This window comes from Lepus europaeus, chromosome 10, assembly GCF_033115175.1.
Source record: "Lepus europaeus isolate LE1 chromosome 10, mLepTim1.pri, whole genome shotgun sequence".
NCBI classification, from domain to species: Eukaryota; Metazoa; Chordata; class Mammalia; order Lagomorpha; family Leporidae; genus Lepus; species Lepus europaeus.
This window is the reverse complement of record NC_084836.1, coordinates 97,354,073-97,379,687: the sequence shown is the minus strand read 5'-3', so window position 1 is coordinate 97,379,687 and position 25,615 is coordinate 97,354,073. Positions and strand designations below refer to the sequence as shown.

General features: G+C 54.0%; 1 protein-coding gene across 1 annotated transcript; it reads right to left on the bottom strand.

The window, feature by feature from the left end:
* Nucleotides 1-11,971: 11,971 nt before the first annotated feature.
* UBOX5 (U-box domain containing 5) lies at nucleotides 11,972-24,730 on the bottom strand. The gene is made up of 5 exons (XM_062203943.1): nucleotides 24,658-24,730; nucleotides 23,223-23,317; nucleotides 20,913-22,113; nucleotides 17,691-17,852; nucleotides 11,972-16,397 (listed from the first exon to the last, which is right to left on the bottom strand). Exons 2-5 carry the CDS (start codon nucleotides 23,274-23,276, stop codon nucleotides 16,189-16,191), a joined length of 1,626 nt encoding a protein of 541 aa, XP_062059927.1. The 5' UTR covers nucleotides 23,277-23,317; nucleotides 24,658-24,730; the 3' UTR covers nucleotides 11,972-16,188.
* Between the last annotated feature and the right edge of the window lie 885 nt (nucleotides 24,731-25,615).

The following is a 25,615-nucleotide window of genomic DNA, read 5'->3' as shown; positions in this document are numbered from 1 at the left end:
CAAATAGAGCCTGCCAGAGAAGACGCATTTGGTTCATGGCCCTCTGCTAGCTAGTGTAAAAGAACCGTGTGCAAGTTGCACATTCGGCTGCAAGATGGCACCCGGGACACCCACGTCCCAGAGTGCCTAGGTTACCACAGATGCAGAGTCCTGGCCAGGCTTCTGAGTCCAGCTTCCTGCTAATGCAGACCCTGGGAGGCAGCAGTGACGGCTGCCACACGCCAGCCACATGGGAGACACGGGTGGAGTTCCAGGCTCCCGGCTTCAGCCTTGCCCAGCCCTGACTGCTCTGAGCATTGGGAAATGAAGCAGTGGATGGAAGATCTGTCTCTCTGTCTCTGCCTTTCAAATAAAAAAAAAAGGAAGTAAATAATAAATATTATTTCATTTTAATTAATATTATTATAAATACAAATGTTTTAAATAAAAGGGCCACCAGGGTGGCCCCCTGGTCGTGGGCCCAGGCTGACCTCCACACCTCTCGGGCGGTGCACAGCCCCTGGCTCTTCTGCCCCCACAGGCTCTCGAGTTCCTTCCAGGCTGTACCACGCTGCTGCTGCTGGGAGACTCCACGGGGGACACCATGCAGAGCACTGAGGGCTCTGGCAGCCCGGGAGGGGCCGACCCCAGGCCTGCTGGGAAGCTGCTAGGGCAGGGCCCGGAGGCCTGGGTCAGGAGCTGACCTCTGGCTGGGGACTTTGGGTCTTGGGCAGGCCACGGCCTCGAAGGGCCTCACTTTCCTCCCGTGTAAAGGAATGAAAACAGGGTCCCCACCTCAGAGGGTCACCCTGAAATCAGGGAGAATTTATAGGCAACAGCTTTAGAAAAGCTCATTAATAATAGCATTGCACTATTAGTGCCATCTTAAACAATTTTAATTATTTATTTGCATTTAGATTTGGAAGGTAGATAGGCAGAAAAAGACCTCCCATCTGTGATTCACTCCCGAAATGCTCTCAACAGCCAGGGCTGGACCAGGCCAAAGTCAAGAGCCCGAACTCCAGCCAGGTCTCCCACATGGTTTGCAGGGGCCCAAGTACCTGAGCCATCACTCGCGCATTGAAGGGAAGCTGGAGTTGGAGGCAGAGTCTGGACTCCACCCCGGGCACTGGGAAAGGTGGTGCTGCGTGCCAGGGGCTGCTGGGCCCAATGCCCATCCCTCGTCATTCTGTTTTGTTTTTTTTTTTAAGAAGGTTTATTACTTATTTATTTACACTTGATATTAGTCAAAAGGCCAAGAAGTGATTACTTATTTATTTGAAAGACAGAGTTACAGAGAGGGAGAGTCAGAGAGAGATCTTCCATCCGCTGTTTCTCTCTCCAAATGGCCACAACCACCAGGGGTGGTTCAGACCAAACCCAGGATTCTGGAACACCTCAGGTCTCCCACGTGGGTGCAGGGGCCCCAGGACTCAGGCCCTCTTGCACTGCCTTCCCAGGAGCAATAGCAGGGAGCTGGTGGGAAGTGGAGCCACTGAGACAGCTGCGCTCTGACGTGGCAGGGGGCGTGGCAGGCAGCTGCGCCACGCCAGGCCCCCGGCATTCTTATGAAGCCTTGAAGAGATTTTCCAGAGAGAGCAGCTTCTTCCATTAGCCCAAGAAACATGTCATTCCACTCATGGCTGGAAACAGGCATGGCCCCAAATCGTTGCTCTCTGTGGGTTGTGAGGCAGGCTGGGAGGCCTGGGCCTGGCCGGGACTGGCTGTGTGGCCATGGACCAGCCTTCCCCCCTGCATTTCGGGTGAGAGTCACTGATTGAAAACAGATGCCGGGGCCAGGGTGACTGAAGGGCCCAAGCCCTGGGCCGGCCAGGCCACCCCCGCCCTGCCCAGCCCCGAGCCAGGAGCAGCATTCTGAGAGCTGCTTCCCATACCAGCACCCCTGCAAGAGCCCAAACCCCACCTGAGCACAGACGCCGGAGGGCCTGCTGCTCCCAAAACCCACCGTGTTGAAGCCCACCCAGGCTGGGAAGTCTGTAGTGTGCTGACACGCTCCTCACGTGACCCCCCCACATGTCACGTGCCTTCTCCTCACGTGCCCTCTCCTCATGTGACGCCCTCTCACATGTCATGTGCTGTCTCCTCACATGCCCTCTCCTCACGTGCCCTCATGTGTCACGTGCCCTCTCACGTGCCGTCTCCTCACGTGACCCCCCTCATATGTCATGTGCTGTCTCCTCACGTGCCCTGTCCTCACATGCTGCCCCTCACGTGTCACGTGCCCTCTCCTCATGTGACGCCCTCACATGTCATGTGCTGTCTTTTACATGCCTTCTCCTCACGTGCCCTCATGTGTCACGTGCCCTCTCACATGCCGTCTCCTCACGTGACCCCCCCTTACGTGTCACGTGCCTTCTCCTCACGTGCCCTGTCCTCACATGCTGCCCCTCACGTGTCATGTGCCCTCTCCTCATGTGACACCCTCACATGTCACGTGCTGTCTCCTCATATGCCCTCTCCTCATGTGCCCTCATGTGTCACATGCCCTCTCACGTGCCGTCTCCTCACGTGACCCCCCCTCACATGTCATGTGCTGTCTCCTCACGTGCCCTGTCCTCACATGCTTCCCCTCACGTGTCATATGCCCTCTCCTCACATGCCCTCTCACGTGCCCTCATGTGTCACATGCCCTTTCCAAGACCCCCTCCCCTTGCACCTGCCCTTTCCACCACCCCCTTCTCATACCCCTCTGACCTCCGATCATGACTCATTCATGCATCGTGAAAAAGGGGAGGATTTAGCTCATGAAGTTGCCCCTCAGCCAAAAAGTAGCCTCCAGTCCCCATTTTCTTGACTTAATGGTAGACCAGCTATGAGCTAGACTGCAATGATGTGCTCTGAGCATCTTCCAAAGCATTTTGTGATGGCCTTATTATCCCAAAGCAACGTTTGTGCTCCCTGCATGTGGGATCTGGGCACCTGCCGCTTCCTTATTCTAGAAGGCCTGGCCACCCTCAGCCCCCCCACCATTCGCCTGCCTGGCACAAAATTTTTTTTTTCTTTGACAGGGAGAGTTAGTGAGAGAGACAGAGAGAAAGGTCTTCTTTTCCGTTGGTTCACCCCCCAAATGGCCACTATGGCCAGTGTGTTATGGCCAGCGCACTGCGCCGATCCAAAGCCAGGAGCCAGGTGCTTCCTCCTGGTTTCCCATGCGGGTGCAGGGCCCAAGTACCTGGGCCATCCTCCACTGCACTCCCGGGCCACAGCAGAGAGCTGGACTGGAAGGGGAGCAACTGGGACTAGAACCCGGGGTGCCGGCCCCACAGGCAGAGGATTAGCCTAGTGAGCCGCAGCACCAGCCACAAATGTTGGTTTTTAGGAGGGGACTTCCCTGACTATCCTCTCTAGAGCATCCCTCCCCCCATGCCTGTTAATTAATTTATTTTTTTAAAGATTTATTTATTCAAGAAATTCTTTATTTTTAGTATTATTCATTTGAAAGTAAGAGTTACACACAGAGAGAAGGAGAGGCAGAGAGAGAGAGAGAGAGAGAGAGAGAGGTCCTCCATCCGCTGGTTCACTCCCCAATTGGCCACAACAGTCAGAACTGAGTCAATCTGAAGCCAGGAGCTTCTTCCGGGTCTCCCACGCAGGTGCAGGGGCCCAAGGACTTGGGCCATCTTCTACTGCTTTCCCAGGCACATGAACCGGGAGCTAGATCAGAAGTGGAGCAACTGGGACTCGAACTGGTGCCCGAATGGGAGGCCGGCACTGTAGTCAGATGCTTAGCAGCTGTAACCTGCTGCGTCACAGCGCCAGCCCCCAGGCCTCCATCTTTCAGGTTCAGTACTGGAGCCTGGCTGCAGGTGTGTGCCCGTCATGGCACAGTGGTGTGAAGGAAGGGAAAGAGAAGCCCTGGGTAGTAGTGCACCTCTCCAGGGAGTGCTGTAGGACCTCGGGCAAGTCCCCCCTGCTCCCAAGGTCCCTAAGTCACTAACTTGCACTAACTCCACTTCCTGCTTCACCGAGATCCCAGGAAAATCAGATGACGGTCTACAAAGGGTTAAACTTTTCTGCAATCCTTACATAACACGCTCTGCAAGCCTCCAGATTAAGCCCCAAATCTCAGAATGTTCTTTAAAGTACTTCCTGACCCTGCGACCATCTTCTCTGAGGACAAGTCTTGGTTCATCTTTGAAGCCGAGCGTCTGCTCCTGCTCCCCCCTCCTGTTCCCATCGCTGCTGCTGTCAGAGGGACCTGGCCACACCTGCCAGGCCAGCGTCCTGTCTTCTCACTTGTCATCCAGTGGTCTTGCTCAAGGACCCTTGACCCGGTCAACCATGAAAAAAACAAAACAAAGGCTGGCACCACGGCTGAATAGGCTAATCCTCCACCTTGCGGCGCCGGCACACCGGGTTCTAGTCCCGGTCGGGGCGCCAGATTCTATCCTGGTTGCCCCTCTTCCAGGCCAGCTCTCTGCTATGGCCCGGGAGTGCAGTGGAGGATGGCCCAAGTCCTTGGGCCCTGCACCTGCATTGGAGATCAGGAGAAGCACCTGGCTCCTGGCTTCCGATCAGCGCAATGCGCCGGCCGCAGCGGCCATTGGAGGGTGAACCAACGGCAAAAGGAAGACCTTTCTCTCTGTCGCTCTCTCACTATCCACTCTGCCTGTCAAAAAAAAAAAAAAAAAGAAAAGAAAAGAAAAAAGAAAAAACCAAAACAAGCAAAGGAAAATAGAGCCCAGGCACTGCTTACCAATCGCATCTCAGAGGTGTCTGAAGTGCCCCCTCCAAATGAAGGAGACCCAGCCTCCCCTCCTAAATAAATTGTAACTTGCAAAAAACAACCTCAGTAAAAAGCAGACTTTTGTGACCAGCCCTTTCTCAGATTAAAAGCCTGGACCAGCAAGCCGGATGGGTTTACATCTGGGGACTGTGATCCGGCCGCTGCACTTGCTGAGGGCGCGCTCCCCGCCTAGGCTGCGAAGAGTCAGGCCAATCCAAGCCCCGCCAGACAAAGGGACAAGAAACTCCCCTGGGTAGGGCGATCAGAGTGAAGTCACAGGAAAGACAGGAACTTAGCGGGCCTCAGGGACTGGGGTCGAGCGCAAATTGGACGGCGCTGTGAGGTTGCACGGCCCGGCTGCTCTGCCGGCGGCTAATGAGGCGCGCTGTGCCCAGACTGCTAAGAGCCGCATGAGCGCGGCCCCGGCGGCCCTCGGCCCCGCGGGTCGGCGCCACCCGGAGCGCGGCGCCCGGAATCACTTAGCGCCATCAGCAGGGCGGCGCGGGGGAGGCGGCCCCCACCCGCGGGCGGAGGAAGCGGCTCCCGGCCCTGCGCTCTGGCGTTGAAAGGCGCGCAGAGCTGCCGCGCTGCCCGGGCTTGGCGGTCAAGGGCGGGCACCTGTGAGTCTCGTCCTTGGCCGACGCTGGGGAGGGGGCGTCCTACCTCCAGCCGGAGAGCGACCCCCTTACTCTGCCCACCCGGCGGAGGGGCCGCGGCGCGAGCGGGGCAGGGGAGGCCCCTGCCCAGAGCGTGCTTCCGAGGTTTGAGGACTCCAGGTTGGTGGGGAAGTTTCTGGGGGGCGGGGAGGGCACCCCTGGTGGTATCCACAGCTCGTGTGAAGGTGCAAAGGAACGGGGTCACGGCCGCCTGGCAGGTGGAGCTCAGGCAGTAATGGGGACCTGGGGTCTCAACCACTTGCATCCCCTATCAGAGCGCTGGGGTTGGAGTCCCGCTCTGCTCTCCTTTCCACACCCTGGGATGCGGCCGGTGATGCCCAAGTACTTGTGCCCCTGCCACCCAGGTAGACACCAGAATAGAGTTCCGGCTCCTGGCCTCGGCCTGGCCCAGTCCCCAAAGTTGCCGTCATTTGGGGCAAATGAACCAGCAGATGGAACTTCTCTGTCTCCCCTCCCGTCAATTAAAATGAAAACAAATTTTTAAAATGTGTTTTCCCTGTGCCGACTCTGTGCTAGCACGCTCCTCAGCCTTTAGAGTAGCGTTTCCCTCCTTACATCCCGGCAGCCCCCTGGAGCAGGAAGCATGGTTGTCCAGCTTTGCAGAGGGAAGTGGGGAACAGCGAGATGGATGGTTTGCCCGTGCACAGGTTGTCACTGCTCCACCAGGAGGCAGGGTTGGAGGTTTGTGGTCCCAGGCCCAGCTCGGGGCTCAGGGGGCTCACCAGGCTCCCCAACTCCCTTCTGGCACCGCCACGTGACTGGTGTGTCCTCACCAAAGGGCGGCCCCAGAGTGCCTCCCTCCTCTGAGCCCCTCTTCTCAGGGGGAGAAATCTGCCCAGTACCCGGCATGCCTGCCCCAGCCCGCTGCCCTGTTTGGGAGCCCCAGCTTTTCTTCGAGACTGGGCCAGCGAGCTCACCCTCTCCCAAAGCAGAGGGAGTGGGTGCTGGCCACATGCCTGTGAGGACCTGTGGCACAGAGAGGTACAGTGGCTTGCCTGGGGTCACACAGCCAGGCAGGGACACAGTGACTGGGCGAGTGCATGCCAGTCCCCAGTCCCTGCCCCGCCCCCCTCCACCTGCCTGTGGACTTCCAACCCCTTGACCCCTCTCGCACCTGGTGCCTGGTGCCGGCACTGGCCACGTCACCTACAGAGCCCCCCTCATTTGGCTTTCCAGGCTGACCACACCCCTTCCCTGGTTCCCCACGGCCTTCTGGACAATGCCTGGACATGTCCCAGATGGACATGGCCCTGATGCCCGGGACCTTTTCCCACTCCTCTGAAAAGCCTCTTCTCTCCCAGGGTCCTCAGATGCTGGGGATGCTTCTCCCAGCCAGCACCGCGAGTGCTCTCTCTTGGTGCCTTTTTCATTTATTTTATTTTTTTAAAGATTTATTTATTTATTTTGAAAGAGTTACAGCTGCAACGGCCAGAGATGGGCCAATCCAAAGCCAGAAGCCAGGAGCTTCTTCCAGGTCTCCCACCAGCACTTGTGCTATTTTCCACTGCTTTCCCAGGCATATTAGCAGGGATCTGGATTGGAAGTAGAGCAGCCGGGACTCAAACCAGTGTCCATATGGGGTGCTGGTGCTGCAGGCGGAGGCTTAGCCTACTATGCCACAGCACCAACCCTGTTATTTTGTTTTTTAAAAGATTTATTTTATTTAGTTGAAAGGCAGAATTACAGAGAGAGAGAGAGAGAGAGAGAGATCTTCCATTTACTGGTTCAACCCCCAGAGGGCTGCAACGGCCAGGGCTGGTCCAGGCTGAAGCCAGGAGCTTGGAACTCCATCCGGGTCTCCCACACAGTGGCAGGGGTTGAAGCATTTGGGCCATCTTCGCTGCTTTCCCGGGCACATTAGCAGAAAGCTGGGCCAGAAGCAGATTAGCCAGGACTCGCCTGGCACACTGATATGGGATGATGGTGTTGCAGCAGTGGCTTATCCCGTGGAGCCAAACGCTGACCCCGTCATGTGCTTTCTCACTCATTAATGTCGTTATCTACTTTACCTGCTTTCTCTGACCTCCAGAGTCACAGAGGTGGGCTCACCGCGCCCTTGGGAACTGAGCCCTGCCAGCGTCCAGGAGGCTGGAGGTGGAGCTTGTGTGTTTCATGCACGCCCCACTGGTTTTGGCTGTCTCCCCTCGGTTGGATTGATCCTATTTCCTTGTCTCCTTTTGGAATGTGAATGCCCACCCCGTGCCTGCCCTGTATCTTGGGAACAGGTGACTTGGACTTTCATGGGCTCACAGCTGGAGTTTGTCTTGGCTCTCAGATGAGACTCTGGCCCTTCAAATTAGTGCTGTTCTGAGATAAGACTTTGGGACTTCCAAAGGGCAGGTAGAAGGGGCATAGCTAATTCAGGGCAACCCTAATCCTATAGGTTAGAGCCAGTATTGGACTCGCTATGCTTCTCCCATCAGCTTGAAGTTCCTGTAGACTACGGTAGCTTTCCACGTGGTCCTAACAGACCTGGGCCACACCCGGGAGCTGTTGACCTGATTGGTAATTACAGAACTCTTCAACAGAAGGCAGGGGTGGAGGAAATGTGCCTGGGCTCCCGTCGCCTGCCTGCAGTCAGGTTAACCTGCATGGGCTGGGCAGGCACTCTCCCAGCCAGGCACAGGATCACCCCCAGTGGTCAGCAGACAGGCAGGGTGGGAGATCCCTAGGACATGGAGGGTGTGCCCTGGGGAGGTGGTTCTGCTGAAAAGGTTGGCCAGGCTGAGCTGCTCTGTGCTTCCTGGCTTGCCTGGGACTTCTCCACACACACACGCCAGCACAGCCATCTTCCAGCCTTACCAGGCACCCACCGCCCAGTGGCACCTGCCTGACCTTGGACTGGGAGCCTCCGGAGCTGTGAGCCTCAATCACCCCCATCCTTCCTGAGCAGCCTGTGTCTGGCATCTGGTTATGGTGGTGATGGGCTAATGACTACATCAAGCTTAAAAAAAAAAAGATTTATTTATTTACTTGAGAGGCATAGTTAGAGATGAAAGAGAGGTCCTCCATCCACTGGTTCACTCCCCAGATGGTTCACTCCCTGCAACGGCTGGAGCTGGGCTGATCTGAGGCCAGGAGCCAGGAGCTTCTTCCGGGTCTCCCACGCCGGTGCAGGGGCCCAAGCACTTGGGCCATCTTCCGCTGCTTTTCCAGGCCATAGCAGAGAGCTGGAGTGAAGTAGGAGCAGCCAGGACTCCAATGGGCACCCATAGGGGATGCCGGCGCCACAGGCGGATGCTTAACCTGCCACTACCACAGAGCCGAGAGCTTTAATGCTTCCTTCGCTGCGTGGATTGGATTTGTAGCTCTCGTGGACGTCTGGTTTTAAGCACTTATCCACGGTCATTGATGCTTCTCTCGCCCAACTTTTCAGAAAAGTGCTGGGTTCTTGTTTTGCTTTTGCTGCTGTTGATTTTTTTTCCCCTCATGGAAAGTCATCATATTATGTTGGGTGCATATAGGTTATATGCTCCTTTGATCATTACAAATCTCTATCCCTATCGGCAGTTTTGCCTCAAGTTCTCGTCACCTAATCATACTGCCCCGGCACTCTATTCTCTTATCTATCTTGCTGTGTCAGGTCACCGTGCTTTCGATACCTCTGTTACAAAAGCATGGGGCAGGATTTTATTTTTACCCAGGCTGAAAGCTCCCGTTGTCATAGCACAAGCCCATGTGTTAACGTTTGGGGGGGGGGGGGGTGTTGTTTGTGGATCCACGTGGACTATTTAGCTTCTGGCTGGGGAGGCAGGCAGGCTAATTATCGGCAACTGGTAATTTAAAATCATCCCAGCAGGGCACATGGCCGTGTCCCATATCAGAGCAGCTGGGTTCAGTTAACATCTCCAGCTCCTGACTCTCTCGCTTCCTGCTAATGCAGACCCTGGGAGGCAACCGTGAAGGCGTAGGTGCCTGGGCCCCTGCCACCCACGTGGGAGACCTGGGTGGAGTTCCTGGCTCTTTGCTTGGGCCCCAGCCCAGCCCCAGCCACCAGAGCAGTGATGGATGGGAGCCGATCCCTCTGTGTCTCTCCCCACCCCTACTTCGCGAATACAGCTACCGGCTGTTTCTAAGTAATCATGGTGCGATGACGTTAGGAGGAAAGGAGACCACGGCTCCCAACAGCTTTCCGAGCAGGAGCGTTGCGGAGAAGCCGGCCAGCGGCTGCCCGAGAGCCGGGGCAGGGCGGCGGCTGTGGCGTCCCAGCGCCCTTCCGCGGCGTGGCGGGTGCTGGGCTCCTCGGAGCAGTCACCTGGCCGGGCCCCGCGGGCGCGAACGTGCCCCGCATCTCATTCCCTGCCTCCGTGCGGGGCCCGCGCATCCCTGGGGTGGGCAGGAGGGCCTCTCTCCGGAGGCCGCGGCTCTCTGAGACCGGCTAATTACAGGCTTCCTAATTAAGTGCGCCGTGGGCTTGCATTTCATCGGCTGAGTCAGAGCCGCCGCCTGGGCGCCGGCCGCGCGGACAGTGTGCGTGAGGGGCGGGCTCCCGCTCCCTTCCAGACCCAGTGCGTGGAAGGCATCCGGCCCCGGCGCGCCCTCGGCCCACTGGCTGTCCGGCCCCGCTTGAGCAGGTGTGTGTGTGTCCCTCCCGCCCTGCCGCTGCCACCACCAGGGCCCCCGCGGTTATAGGGTCACACGTGGCTCCCCCACATCACACATCACGCCCCGGGGCCGGTCTGCAGCGTGGCAGGCCCACCTCCGTGGGACCCCCGGCCGCAGCCTGTGCGAACATTCCCAGGCAGTCGCGGGACGAGCACTTGCAGCCCGGAGAGTTCCCGTGCACACGCGGCTTGCTCTGCGTGCCTGGTGTGACTGTTTTCCAACCGAGCCCGGGCTGGGAGGAGGTGGTTCCTTAGGTTCTGCTGCGGCTCCGCTTCTCGCCTGCACGGTGGGTTTGCACCGAGGGGAGCAGGTTCCTGGAGGTTATGTGATGGGGTGGACTCCCACCAGGGAGCAGCGCCCAGGGGATGCAGTGGGAGACCACCCTCTCCCCCGTCCCAGAGCTGCAGTCACATGAGCCCCTCACCTCACTGAGCCTGGGGTCCCTAACTCGCTAAGATAACTGGGCCAGAGCTGCTTTGCAATGTAGGGTTCAACTGCCACCTGTGACAGCAGCATCCCCTATCAGAGCGCCAGTCCCGGGTGGTCCCGGCTACTCCACTTCTGATCCAGCTCCTGGTTAATGTGCCTGGGAAGGTAGCAGAAGATGGGCCAACAACTTGGGCCCCAGCCATTAATGTGGGAGACCTGGATGGAGTTCTTGGTTCCTGGCTTTAGCCTGGCCCAGACCTGGCTGTTGTGGCCATTTGGGGAGTGAACCAGTCGATGGAAGATCAGTGGCACCTTCTATCACTGTTATTTTAAATAAATAAATCTTTAAAACAATGTCATAAAGTAAGCTACTGGTAAAATTCATCTATAACACTTGGCTAACATTAAAAATAAATAACATGGGGCTGGTGCTGTGGCGCCTGCCACACTGGCATCCCATATGGGCACCAGTTCTAGTCCTGGTTGCTCCTCTCCCAATCGTGTTCTCTGCTTTGGCCTGGGAAAGCAGTGGAAGTGCTTGGGCCCCTGCACCTGCGTGGGAGACTCAGAAGAAGCACCTGGCTCTTGGCTTCAATCTGCTCAGCTCCAGCTGTTGTGGCATTTGGGGAGTGAACTAGTAGATGGAAGACCTTTCTCTGTCTCTCCCTCTCACTGTCTGTAAGTCTACCTCTCAAATAAACAAAATCTTAAAAAAAAAAAAAAAAACACACATAAAACACACTTAGCCCAGGACTTTGTGCTGGATACACATTGTTTTTAACTTTGAATACAAAGGTCTTTAAAACTAATATTTTTATTTCTATGCAAGAGAAGTCTTCCATCTGCTGGTTCACCTCCTCAAATGCCCATAACAGCTAGAGCTGGGCCAAGATGAAGCCAGGAGCCAGGCACTTTGACACAGGATGCAGGAACCCCAAGCAGTCTTAACCGCTGCGCCAATGTCAGCCTCTGAATACAGAGGTTTTTAAGGGCCTCCACAATCTCCTTGATAATAGAAGCAAAATCACATATGTGCAAATCACCTGTAGGCCAGACGGAGCTGGTCCCTCTATGGGGTGGTGGGATGGCTCATAACCAGGCTGCTCGCTGCTGGGGCTGGAACAGAGAATCCTCGGACTGGAATCCAAGAAACAGGTTGGCTGGGTCGAAGGACACATGCATTTGGACGTGGCTAGATACTGTCACGTTCCCCTCTACTAGAGGCTGTGCCCGGTATTCCCAGCGGTGCAACACACAACGCCTGCCAACCCTCAGCCTCGCCTCAAGACTGAGGCCAAAGAGATCTCTTGCCAATCCGCTAGCCACGAAATAGTGTTTCATAGTCCTTATAGTCCTTTGTATTTCATACAGTGAGGTTGAGCATTTCAAAAAAATGTTTAAAAGTCACTTGCATTTCTTTGGGAATCTCTTATTTTTAGAAGCTATATATTATTAATCATTGTAATACAAGTCACATATATTTTCCTAGCTTGTATTTTTTTTTTAAATTTTATTTATTTATTTCAAAGGCAGAGTTACAGAGAGGCAGTGGCAGAGAGAGTGAAGTCTTTGATCTGCTGGTTCACTCCCCAAATGACCAGAGCTGTTGATCCGAAGCAAGGAGTCAGAGGCTTCTTCCAGGTCTCCCATGAGGGTTCAGGGGCCCAAGGACTTGGGCCAACTTCTGCTTTCCCAGGCCTTAGCAGAGAGCTGGATCGGAAGTGGAGCAGCTGGGACTCGAACCAGTGCCCATATGGGATGCTGGCACTGCAGGTGGCAGCTTTATTACCTGCTACACCACAGCGCCAATCCCTTGTAATTTTTTTTTAAGATTTATTTTTATTTATTTGAAAGGCAAAGTGTCAGAGAAAGACACAGGGAGATCTTCCATCTGCTGGTTCACTTCCCAAATGGACCAAACAGCCAGGGCTGGACCAGGCTGAAGTCAGAATCCTGGAACTTCATCCAGGTCTCCCACCTAGGTTTCAGGGGCCCAAGCACTTGGGCCATCTTCCACTGCCTTCCCAGGTACATTAGCAGGGAGCTGGGTTAGGAGTGAAGCAGCCACAACACACACGGGTGCGCATATAGGATGATGCGTAAGAATTTTTCTCTCAAGCAGTCCAATTTTCCAGTCTTTCCCTTCCCATGTCTGAATTTTGAATCAGTTACCAAAGTTTTCTCACCCCCAGATTATACAGGAATTCTCTTGTTTCCATTTTCCTCTGGTGTTACCTGGTTCTGTTCTCCCAGTGACTCCAGGAACCACCTGCTGAAAGACCCATTTTCCCCATCCATTTGCAACGCTGCTTTATAATGTATTCAATTTCTTTATGCTGCTGGGCCTGATCTGCATTTTTATTTTGTCGATCTGTCTGTGTAACCATGGATTAGCTCTCCCCCTTCCCGACCTGAACTGGAACTGGCACTCTGATATGGGCTGCAGGCATTCCAGGCAGTGGCTCAACCCACTGTGTACAACACAGGCCCCCGGACCACTCTTTTCCAGGGTTCCCCTGGCTTATTCTGCTCAGGAGCTGACAGTCATGTCCAATGGCAAGGGCAATGTCTGGGAAATGTTAAGGGAAGCACTGTGGTTTTGGGTGGTGTCCTGTTACTGATGCCAACCTCGGTGGAAGACGCGAAGCCACCAGCAGACTCCTCTTGGTTCTCTGTCCTCATCTCTCCCTGTGCTGCTCTGGAGATCCTGTCGCCTCTCTGGGCCTTTGCTGAGTGGCAGACGGAGCCTTCCGGGGAGGGAGAGCGTCACAGCTGGCGCCCAGTGTAGGGATCGGGGACAAAGGTCAGGCCCATGTGATTCTCCCTCACTACCCTGCTCTCCACCCCAGTGTGTGGGTGCTTCCTGCCTCTCCCAGGGCATAGGTGCATGAGAAGGAAGGCGACAGCCAGAGCCAGGCTCTCACAGGTCATGTTTTGGCCCAGCACTGCCCAGCTTTCTGTAATGGTCTCTATCAGGATGTCCAGTACAGCAGGCACTAGCCACATGCAGCCATCAAGTATGTGAAATGTGGCTGGCGAGACCAAGGAACTGTTTTGTTTTATTTATTTAAGTAGTTAAATGTGGCTAGAACCCACCACACTGGCCAGTGCAGCTTTGGGCAGACTCTCAGCCCAGCCACTCCCCTTCCAACCCAGAACTGGCAGATGCCACTGTGCAGTGGGCTGTGAGGCCAGGTGAGGGGACAGCAGGGGCAGCTGCAGGCTGGGGCCTGCTTACAGACTGCCTACAGGGGATCTGAGGGAGGGGCCGCGCGCAGCAGCTCCCTCCCCCGCCCACCACCATCACAATGGCAGGCAGCCCACTGTCACAATGCCACAGGGGGAGGCTGAGCAGCAGGAGCGTGGGCGGTTCCCTCCAGGGGCAGGTCTCTTTGTCTGCAGACCTACTTCCAGCAGCCAGGCGTCAGAGGGACCCATTTCTGGTGAATGGGAAAGAGCCCAACAGCTGAGTGGCCTCAAGCTGGAGACCCACAGGAAGAAGCAGGACAGGTGTGGGGCTAGGGGGACCTACCCAGCCCCAGCACCCAGAGGCTGCAGGGCCCGGCCGCCCAGCTGCAGACAGACTGGATACTCGGTGAGCACCGAACAGCTGCTCCTCTTCTTCCTGGCGATTTGGTTCTTCTACTTCTTCTACCTCCAGGACTAATTCTGTTCAGAACTTGGTTCTCCCTGTGCATTGGCTGAAGGGGCAACGGTGACGGCAGCTGCCATGGCTCAGCCCCTGCAAATGATGTCATGGCCCCACGGGGCAGAAGACCAGGACTGGGAGAGTGGGGATCTGGAGACTGGCGCCCCCTCGCCTCACCAAGCTGTGACAAAGTCTTGCCTCCTGCTCCCAGAGGGCCCTGGAGCTGCAAGCCCCCAGGGGACTTCGTGCCTCCTCAGAGTACATAGCTCAGGGAGGGGAAGAGATGCGGGGCCCGCAGACCCTGTGGACAGGCGAGCGGGCAGAGGCTCTCTGGAGGGCAGCGGGGATGCGGCAAGGCTGCGGGGTCCTGGCCAATGGAGTTGAACTCTGTGGGTTTCCTGGGAAGCCACTTTGTGTCTGGCCTCAGGCTCCAGTGAGAAATAAACTGCCCCTGGGGCCGGCTGGCAGCAAGAGCTCTGTTCTTGTTTTCTAGGGAGAAACAGCCCGACAGGGCTTAGCGTGTCTGGCAAGGGGGCTGAAAAGACTGCTTCCTTCTGGTCTGATGATAGACACATCTCCAGGATTTGTGGGGTGGCTCCCCCTGGGCCCAGGACAGGGCTTGCTTGCCCCTGTGGCTCCCATGCCTGCCTTCCCACCACAGCTGCCTGGGGAGCTGAGCCCTGACAGAAACCAGGTCCCCAGGCCCCTGCAGGCGGCGCTGGGGCTCCCAGGTAGGTAGGCAGGTCATCCTGCACAGAGAAGGGGCCCAGCATCAGAGCGCTCTGAGGACAGCCAGCTGCTGGGTGCAAAGTGAGCTGTTAGCCTGAGCCCACGGCTGCTGAGGCCTTTCCAAGAACACAGCACATGAGGAGGTAGGGCAAGTTCACACTGGCACAGACAGTGGAAGTCAAAGGGCACGGTGCAGAGCCCGGGTCTCAGGTGAGGGCCCCACTGGGAGTGTAGGGAGAAGGGTGTCACCTCTCCGCAGCCAGCTCTGTGCACAAGTCAAGTGCCATGGAATCTAAAACTGCAGTCCCTAGGCCAACACCAGATCTGTAAATTCTGGGGTCTGGACTGGAGCCCCAGAGGGCCTGCAGGGAGCAGGATGTGCGGCCCTTGGCCTGTCCTGTCCACAGGGCCTGCTGGTGGGTTCAAGCATGAAACAAGACATCTCTGGACTGCTCCTTCTCAAACGTGCTTGGAAGGCGCTGGAGGAGCAGGGTCCATTTCCTGACAGGCTACTGTGACTATGATCCACGATCCACGTGACAGCCAACAGAGCTGTCAAGATACATACTTTCCATCTGGGGCTCCCTAAAGCTAAACTGGAAAAAAAAAATGTAGCCTAAGAACAAGTATTTTCCCTGCAATGGCTACACACATCCCCTTAGAGGCCCAGCTTAGCGGGTGCTGGGCCAGAGGGAGGCGGGGCCCCTGCCTCCGGCCAACCGCACCCACCCACCTGCAAACCCGATTCTGGGCCCTCACACACAGGACAGATCTCAGAGCTCGAGTTTTCCATGAATCACCGCCTGACAGGTGGCTGCCCTGTGACAGTTCTTTCTTCCCATGTGATGCGGGGAGTGAGGGGGACAGAATGTGACGACACAAACAAGTGCTCTGCCAGGAGGGAGCCCACAGCGGACGTCACCATCACTTTATTAAGGCTTGGAGCATCTGTCCTTGGGGGCTGCGTCAGGCTCTACACAGCCCATGCTCCAGGCCCGCTCTGGGCGACCCTGCAGGCGGAGCCCCACTGTGTGAGGGCACTGAACACAACCTGGGGGCTCTGAGCAGGGGAGCTCCTGCCAGGGTGGGCCTGGCTCCAGCAGGCCCTGGGCTCTTGGGAGGCACAGGAGGGCGGGCCAAGCCCTCCGGGCCCAGCCTATGGCTTTGTTATCCTATTGCCACTTGAGCGGGAGTGGAGGGCCCTGCCCGGCCCCTCACTTGGTGTGCTACAACTGTGAGGTGATAGAGGAAAGCCCCCTGGGGGAGAAAAGGCCGCTCTAAGCCTGGAACCTGGCCCGGCTCAGGGAGCCATGACCTGGGGCTCCTCTCTCTCAGCTCCGGCTGGGAATAGGTCTTCCGCTTGAGGCAGTCGCTCAGAAGTGGACCCGTAGCACGTCCTGGCTGGCGAATGGCCGCTGGCAGGCCATGCACGTCATGGGCAGGGAGCGCTGCTTCTCACCCAGGCAGGGGCGGCACAGGAGATGGCCACAGGGAAGCTGGTACACGGGCTCCTTTTTGAAGTAGGGAGAAAACACGCTGTCGCAGGAGGCACACTTGGGGCCTGGAATGCTCCCAGGCTGCTCTGGTACATCAGGGAGGGAGAGAGGCCAGGGTTAGGGAAGACTATGCCCAGGTGTCCGCAGCTTCACCCCCCAGCCCGCCCCTGGAGATCTGGGAAGAGAGGGCGGCGGGGAGCCTGGGGGCCCCTCTAGGTATTCTTTCAACTCCCGTGAATCTCAGAACTCCCATGACTGCTGGGAGAGCACCGGGCATGCCTGGGCTCTTCCTGCTCTCCTAGCAAAGCCACTTTTCCCTGAGATGGGCTGCCCGACAACAGAAACTGCAAGGGAGATGCAACAAGAAAAGGAGAAGGCAGCAAATGGTCCAGGGTGGAAGGGAGGTCGCAGAGGGACAGGTCTGTGTGCCGCTTCCCTCTCGCCTGCTGGGCAAGCTCTGCCTCCTCCCCCAAGTCCCACAGGGTGTCCTGAATGAAGGTCACAGCAGGCAGCTCCCGTCACCTCTGCCTCCCCGAGCTGCATCTGTGCCCTCGGGAGAGAGGCTCACCCATCTTCCCTGTGGTCCGCTTCTCCAGTCTAGCTGTCACGGACAGGTCAACCCAGTCTCCTTTGGCAATGCTCTGAAGCCCGCCCCTCCCCTGCATTCTGTCACTGCTGTCATCCTGGTCACTTAGCACACCTCCTCCCCTGGGGCGACACCGCACAACCTGGCCCCAGGCCTCTGCTTTATACCACCTTCTGGGACCATCTCAATGCCTTCTGAGACAGTCTGGAACCCTCCCCCCCAAACCTTCACCCACATGCTCATCCTTTAGGGTCCAGCAACTTCAAATCCCTTTTCTTCTGCACACACCCGGCTGCTGTTGGGCCGACCTGTGCTCTGCCTAGAATGCCCTTACCATGAGGTGGGGCTCATCACACCTCATCCAGGAAGCCCTCCCCAACTGCCTATTCCTTTGCTTTTCCCTTCTTGTACCCCCAGGTCTTCCTGTCCTGTCTTTGGAAGCCTCTCAATGGTCAGGACAGTGTCTCTTTACTCTCAGGGCCTAGTATGGCACCTTACATGGCCTGTGCTCAATCCACATGAACAGGTCTGACATTGACACAGAGGGACCGGGTGCCAAGAACTGCAATTTGGGTCCTTGTGCTGAGCGCCCCAGAGAACACAGCATCCCCTAAAGCATGCCCTCTGCCTCAACATCCCAGAATGCTATGCCAAGTGAGAGAGTGGACTGGCCTGGGTGCCTCCTGTGGGCCAAACGGGAAGCAAACTGACAGCATCAGGTGTGTCCTGCATGTCATACATGGGTCGGAAGGTTCCCTTCCTCATAGGTGAACCTCTACAAGGGGCCCGTTACCTGAGTTGGAGCCTGGCCTCCCAGAAGCACTGCTCCCTCTTGTGCCCAGGTGCTGGAGCTGCCCCTTGGTCAACCGGGCTGTGAAGGAAGGCATGGTGCCAAGGGTGGACGTCAAGGCAATTTCCAAGCTTTGTGACAGCTTCTGCTCATGGGACACAGGACCTGTTGAGAAAGGCACAGATGACAACATCCAGAGCGAAGCTCAGCAAAAGAATAAGTGTTTTCAGGACCACGAAGATGGCACTTCTGCCTCCTCTTACACATAAGTGTGGAGACTTCTTCCCGCTGTCTTCTGCCGGACTGTGACGACAGAACACAGGAGTCACAGCCCGGGAACCTGGCCAGCTCCCCCCAGCCCGCCTGCCCTACTCAGCCTTCCTTGCCCCGGGGAACACTGAGGGGCAGGTGTGGGCCATCTCGTGGCTCTACTGCAGCACTGCACCTGCCTTTCAAAAGGCTTCCCTGCTGGCCAAGGAAATGAGAGGCAAGCAAACGCCAGCTCTGTAACCAGCTCCAGGCCTCCGCTTCCCTCCCCAGCGACCTCTCAGTCTTCTCTTCCTGCCTCCTCCCTCTGAGGCCCGACTTTGCAGGGCTGCTTGCCTGTGTGCTCAAACGGTTTGTGTCCTGTTAAAAAAAAAACAAAAACAAAAACCACAGCAGCTGTACCAAGTGGAATAGCTAGGACCTCACTCTGATCACTCCATGATCCAGGGAAACCCCCAGTGTGGTCGACAGGCAGGAAGCCAAGCCACGAGATGAGGGTGAGGCTAAAGGGGACGAGGACAGGTATCCAACAAAGGCCCCAGGGACTTGTCTGGTAGCAGAATTTTCAAGATTTTCCCAAAGAGGGGAGTGGAACATTTTGTCAAGGCAAAGGGCCTTGAAGAAGCACTAGTTTGTATGGTCCCATATCACCATGTGCCAAAGCCAACACCATGAGACCCCCACAAGCAGATATTGGGGTCTGTGGACCACTCCTTGTCTCACCCCATCACATCTCTGATGCTTCCAGGAGTTTCTGGGGATCATGTTAACTGAAATTTACTCTCAGGAGCAAAGACACAGCTGTAACCATTAAGCATACTATTTGCATAGTATTTAGAGCAAGAAAAGAAAGTTGTCAAAGAGCTATCTTCCAGGAGCACCATGTACTCATAGTCTCCAGGGAACTCTATTGAAAGCATACAGATTAGATGATTCTAATACTATTAAACTGTTCCACGGTATTGGAATGAAAGGAGTATGCAAAGAAAATTTTCCATACTCCATTGATACTAAAACAAAGATAGCACACATACACATAACCATAGTCCAAGCTCATTAATGAATGCAAAGATCCTAAATAAAACACTAGCAAACAGGGATGGACATCTGGTCTAGCAGTTAAGACACTGCATCCTGGAGCATGCATTTGGTGTAGAGGGTAAGAGGCTTTGGGGGGCTGGTCTGGTGGTGCAGCAAGTTATGAAGCCAGCTGCAAAACCCATATGAGTGCTGGTTCCAGCTCCAGCTGCTCCACTTCTGATCCAGCTACCTGTGAATGCACCTGGGAAAGCAGTGGTAGATGACCCCAGTGCATGGGCCCCTGCCACTCACATGGGTGGAATTCTTGGCTCCTGGCTTCACTGTGACCCAACCCTGGTCACTGTGTCATTTGGGGAGCGAACCAGTAGATGGAAGATCTCTTTCTCTGTGGTCTTTTTCTAGCTCTGCCTTTCAAATGAATAAAATAGATCTTAAAAAAAAAAAAGCCACTTTGGATACCCACATCCATATGTGAGTGCTTAGGTTCAAGTACTGACTCTGCTCCTGTTATTTCACATTCTCAAAGGCAAAGGCAGGTGATGCCTTAAGTAGTTGGATCCCTGTCAACCATGTGGCAGACCTGGACTGAGCTCCTGGCTGCTGGCTCTGGTCTGGCTCAGCCCTAGCTGTTGCTGGCATTTGGGGAGTGAGCCAGTGAATGGGAGCTATCTGTCTCTGGCTTTCTTTTCTGCTTAAAAAAAGAAGAAAGAAAGAAAGAAAAAGACACTGGCATTTCTCACCAGAGTGTCTGGGTTTGATACCTGGCTCTGACACTTGACCCCAGGTTCCTGCGAATGTGTGCCCTGAGAAGCAATAGGAATAGCCCAGGTAATTCAGTCTCTTCTATCCATGTGGGAGACCTAGATGGGGTTCCCAGCTCTGACCACTGCAGGCATCTGAGGGATGAATCAGAATGTCAGAGGCAGATGAGAGTTCTCTATCTGCCTCTCCAATAAATAAATAAAATTTGGAGAAAAAAACCCACAGGATAATCATACAAACTGTGCATGTGTGTATGTATGTATAACGTTTAAGCTATATGACTAGATTGCTTTTGAAAAATCTGTACTAAACTTAGTTAAAATAGCAGTTTCTTTTATGAAACTAAAACTCTTACCTATTTCTTATATTCCAAAAAATCACTAACCTTTGTATCACTTTTATAGTGCAGTTTACTGATTTTGCTCTATTCTCTAAGTTTTCTTTTTTTAGATTTTTATTTATTTCAAAGACTTATTTATCAGAGTGACAGAGAGAGTGAGAGAAGAGAGAAGAGAGAAGAGAGAAGAGAGAAGAGAGAGAGAGAGAGAGAGAGAGAGAGAGAGAGAGAGAATCTTCCATCTGCTGATTCACTCCCAAAATGCCTACAACAGCAAGCTGTAGCCGGAAGCCAGGGAGCCAGTCTGGGTCTCCCGTGTGGGTGGCAGGGGCTCAAGTACTTAGGCCATGATCTGCTGCCTCCCAGATGCATTAAGAGGAAGCGGGATCTGAAGTGCTGAGCAGCCAGGACTGGAACCAGCAATCTGATATGGGATGCAGGTGTCCCAAATGGTCTGCTTTGAAGGATCGATGTCTCTCCAGCAGCTCTGACCAGAGGCTTCAAGGCAAGTAAGAACTGTTGACCTGGCCAGGGCACATGAAGGGAGCCCAAGGAAGGCACAACAGCCAGTGTGGATCACTGGGTGGAGGAGCAAACATGCAGACTGAAGCCTGCTCAGGTGAGAACATGCTAACCCTGCAGGGCCCGCCAAGGACAGAGCTGTGGGACCGCATGCTGAGGAGAGAGGAGCAGGAGGCCTGGGCACCAGTCAGAGGAATTTCAGCTGGCAAGCATAAGGCAGAGGGCAGTGGTGCTGGGCGGCGGCACTGGCAAGAGCAGGGATGGCAAAGGGCCACAGACACAGGGTGGCGAATTACCTGTTGAGCAGTCCATGTGCGTGAAGCCGAGCTCACTGCTGGCTTTCATTTTCTTAGCGGTGTGCTCTGAGGTAGTGGGTAAGACCGGAGGGCTTGTGGTAGAAAAACAGGAAGCACTGACACCAAGGCTACTATCTGGGGCGTGTTCAGCCAGTTCCATCTTCCGCTTCCGAGAGGGCAGAGCAATGGAAGAAGGGGTCACTGCTAATGCAGTCTGTGCTCTCCCAAGCAGGTGGCAGCCAGGGATGGAGTGCTGGAGCAGGAAGTGGTCGATCCGGGCCTTCAGGGAGGGGTGAGGCAGGGGTTGGGAGTGTGCAGTGAAGGCTACTCCCGTGAAAGGGTCGCTGGGCACTCGGCCCCACGCGGCTTCACTGCGGTTACACTTCTCCAGCGTGCTCTGGTCGATGACCTTACCCGAGGGCAGCAGCATGGGGCAAGGCATGATCTCCAGGGTGATAGGATCCAGGAACTCCTCAGGCACATCCTGAATTCCCTCAGCCAGCTCCTGCAGGCTGGAGGGGGCCTCCTGGCCCTCCAACTGCCCCCCGGGGTCACAGTCACTCTCCATGGGCAAGGCTGGGGCCTGAGGAGCCAGGTCCTGCGGCAGGCTCTCTGAGGCAACCAGCAGGATGCTGTCTATCACCTCCTGAGAGCAGGTCTTGGCCGGCTGACCCCACACTTCCAACCGTTTGATGCAAGGGACACCGCCACCTGTCGTGTGGGTGATGCAGATCTTGAGGTGGGCCACGTGGCTAAGGGAAAGAGTCCCTTTATTCCAGAGCTCCTGTGCCACAACAGCAGGGGAGAGGAGTGTGACTTCCACTGGTCCAAAAGGTGGCCTGGCCTTGAAGCCCCTGTGGCTAAACACCACTTGGCTCTGGTGTTTCAGTACGACTTTGCCTACCAAAGTGAAGGCCTCCTTGTCCGGGACAGGTGGCTCAGCTGGGCCCAGGGTCTGGCACTCAGGCGTACTCCAAGATGCTCTGCTGGCTAAGGCGGATGTGTACACTTCCAGGCCTGTGACGTTCTGACCGCCCCCAGCTGTGACATCTATGTTAATCCTACAGATTTCCACATTAAAGGGAAAGGACACTGTCACGTAGACTGGTGGCTTAATGAAATACTCTGTCCTAAAGCCATGGTTTCTCTTTGTGGGGTCTTCAGAGATGAGATTTTCTACTTCATAACCATCAGCTGATATCTACGTTGAATGACAAACATGAGATACATTGATCCAAATGAGGGGAACTAGTTCTTAAGAATCTGTCACTTCTAAGAAAGCTCTTTAAACAGTCTGAAGTTCCTCATTTAAGAACTTCCTATGGACTGAATTGCCCCCAGTTTTTTTTTTTTTTTGGAGGGGGGGGCAAGCACCCAAGATCAGGTCAAAGACTGAGGACAAGCATGTCTCTGCCCAACCCAATCAAAAGTCCCTTCAAAATGACATCTCGGTGAAAAGGGGGCATATAAATATTAGTGGCTTTTTAATTTGAGAGGATAAAAAAATGCAGATTAAGGGATAAACAAAAATGTTCATTTAAATTCTCATTTTTATATTTGGACTCTACCACTATTAACAGTTTCCCTAGGAAACTGTTATAATATATAAATATAATAAAACAAGCTTCTTATAAGTCTAGGAAAAGAAATTTGATTAGAAAAAAAGTGTGTAAAGGACAAGGATCATGGAGAAACCACGATAAACTGAGAACAGTGGATGTGCTGGGGGTGTAGGTTATAAGTAATTCCTTCTTTCAGTAATGCTAGTACTTGTTACAACCAACAGCAATTTTAAGATATCTCTATCTGCAGGAGTGGGCCTAACCATCTGGGAACTTGAAACAGTACGCTGTGTGCAGAACTCCAAATGGGAGAAGGGCGTCAGTGTCTCCTTGGTCCCCTGCTCTGCTCTGTAAATTAGATACGTTTCTTTGCACAAAAGGGGAGGGTGTTTAATTCAAAGAATAAGCAACAAGGAATCCAAAGAACAAGCACAAGCCCTTATTTCTAGCAAGAAGAACTGGGGGAAGACAGTATTTCTATCTGTGCTCTGACCCTGGGTGGAACTGAAATTGATCATCTTAGAGGAAAGAAGACTTGGCACAAAATGAGCCAGGGCTCGCCTCCCACCAGGGCTCTCTGTTCTAGAAGTGAGCCTGGCCCAGGCTTGCTGAGATACCAGCTGCAGGGATCACAAACAGTGAGGGCCCAGGATGCCTGACTCAAGTCCACATATCCACAGCAGAAAACAGGGAAAAGCATGGACAAATACAGACTGTACGTTTATGTGTATATATTTGTTTTGTTTACCTTGTTGCAGTGGATTCTTGGTCTGAACTGTGGGAGACAAAGGTTTATTACCATCTTTGCAGCTGACAGGATAGCTTCCAAGCATCAGAAACAGCCTTCAATAAAAAATAAAACTTGGTATTAGACAGACAAGTTAAAATTCACTTCCAAACTTTAAAGAGTCAATTCCCAAGAAAAGAGAATAAAACAGGATGGCAACAAAACCTTTAAGCCCTACAGACTGTCAGGCTACATTCATTCTCCTTGTAGCCAACATATGATGCCGGGAAAAAAATCAGTCACTGAAAGGTGATGGAGTTGCAGGCTTGGCAGGTTGCCACAGACCACCAGTTGTCTGACTGACAGTCATTCCAAGGACCCAATGAAGGGAAGGCTTATTTGCCCTGCAGGGGGCTCCACACGGGAAAGGGGGATCAAAAGTGGCTGAGCTCAGAGAAAGAACAGAAGGTTGAGATTGCAAAGGGTCACACAGAAATACCCAACGTGGTGCTGGGCATCTCATTTAACACTTGTCGATGAAGTCACATTTTCTTATTAAAACAAAAACAAAAGAATCAAAAACATCGTAACTGAGAAACAGAAAATCTTAGGATGGGAAAGCACCTCGTGGGACATCCAATTCTTCTAGTGGCCAATGTCTGCTAGCCTTTGTACTCTTTAGGGAAGCACACAAGCCACCAGAAACAAATCTTCAGGGGGAGGCTGGCCTCTCCAACGGATCCAAACTCCTTGGGTGATGCTGGCCGGCTGTTCTATGCTTTCCCATCTGGCAGACATGTTAGCCATAGGACAGGGCTACCCTCTGACTTAGTCTACATACCATACACAACATTAGTTTCCCTGATGACTTAAATGCCAGAATCAGAAGCAAGCCGGGCAGGTGTATTCCTGGAGCCATGATAAACTGCTTTCCTGTATGAAGCCAAATGGAAAATGTCTTCAAAACTCACTGGGGTATGAAACTCAGTAGTAAATGGTATCGGAGACAAAGCTGCCCAGAGGAGTCCACCCCAAGGGTAGCTGCCCTTTGCTCTTAACCCATGGCTCAGCAATCAGGAGATACCTGCTCCTAAGGTTGAAGTTGAGAAATTACAAGGACGAGAAGGGCAAAGCTGACCAAAGGACTTTCCAAATTCTACTCATAGGCAGAGTGGAGCTTAGTGGAGAAGATGCCTGTGACCCATATTGAAGTGCCTGGGTTTGGTTCCTGGTTCCAGCACCAGACTCGAGCTTCCTGCCAATGCAGACTCCAGGAGGCAGTGGTGATGGCTCAAGTATTTGGGTCACCCATGTGAGAGACCTGGATTGTGATCCTGGTTCCTGGCTGTTATAAGCATTGGAGAAGTGAACCCAGCAGGTGGGAGCTCTCTCTCCTCCTAAATAAAATTTTAAAAAGTGCATAAAATAATTTTTGCTATCTGATTAAAAATCCCACCTCACATGCCTAATAAGAGAGAGAATGTGGGGGCGCCGGATTCTGTCCCGGTTGCCCCTCTTCCAGTCCAGCTCTCTGCTGTGGCTCGGGAATGCAGTGGAGGATGGCCCAGGTCCTTGTGCCCTGCACCCACATGGGAGTCCAGGAGGAGGCACCTGGCTCCTGGCTTCAGATCAGCGCAATGCACCGGCCTTAGCGGCAACTTGGGGGGTGAACCAACGGAAAAGGAAGACCTTTCTCTCCGTCTCTCTCTCTCTCACTGTCTAACTCTGCCTGTCAAAAAAAAAAAAAAGAGAGAGAGAGAGAGAATGTGACTCATTTCTTCAATTAGTGTGATAATTTAAGGGGTTTTATCTGCACCGTGTTTAAGCAAACACAGGGTTTACCATCCCAGTGAATCATTAGACATGAATCCCCTACCAGTAAAAACACAACTCTGGCCAAGCAGGCACACACACAACAGTGTAGAGACAGCCACCTAAATTTTGTTTAATTTAATTCTTACAGGGGCCAGCACTGTGGCATAGTGGGAAAAGCCACTGCCTGCAGTGCCAGCATCCCATATGGGCACTGGTTCAAGACCTGGCTGCTCCACTTCTGATCCAGCTCTCTGCTGTGGCCTGGGAAAGCAGTGGAAGATGGCCCAAGTCCTTACGCCTCTGCACGCAAGTAGGAGATCCAGAAGAAGTTCCTGGCTCCTGATCAGCTTAGTTCTGGGCATTGTGGTCATTTAGGGAGTGAACCAGCAGATGGAAGACCTCTCTCTCTCTCTCTCTCTCTCTCTCTCTCTGCTTCTGCCTCTCTATAACTCTGCCTTTCAAATAAAAAAAAATATTTCAAAAAAATTTCTTACAATCTGGCTTGCCATTTGCAACAAAAATTTGGTAGACCTCAACTTCACACATTATATCAAAATAATTTCCTGATCAATTCAAGAATTAAATGGAACAACAACACA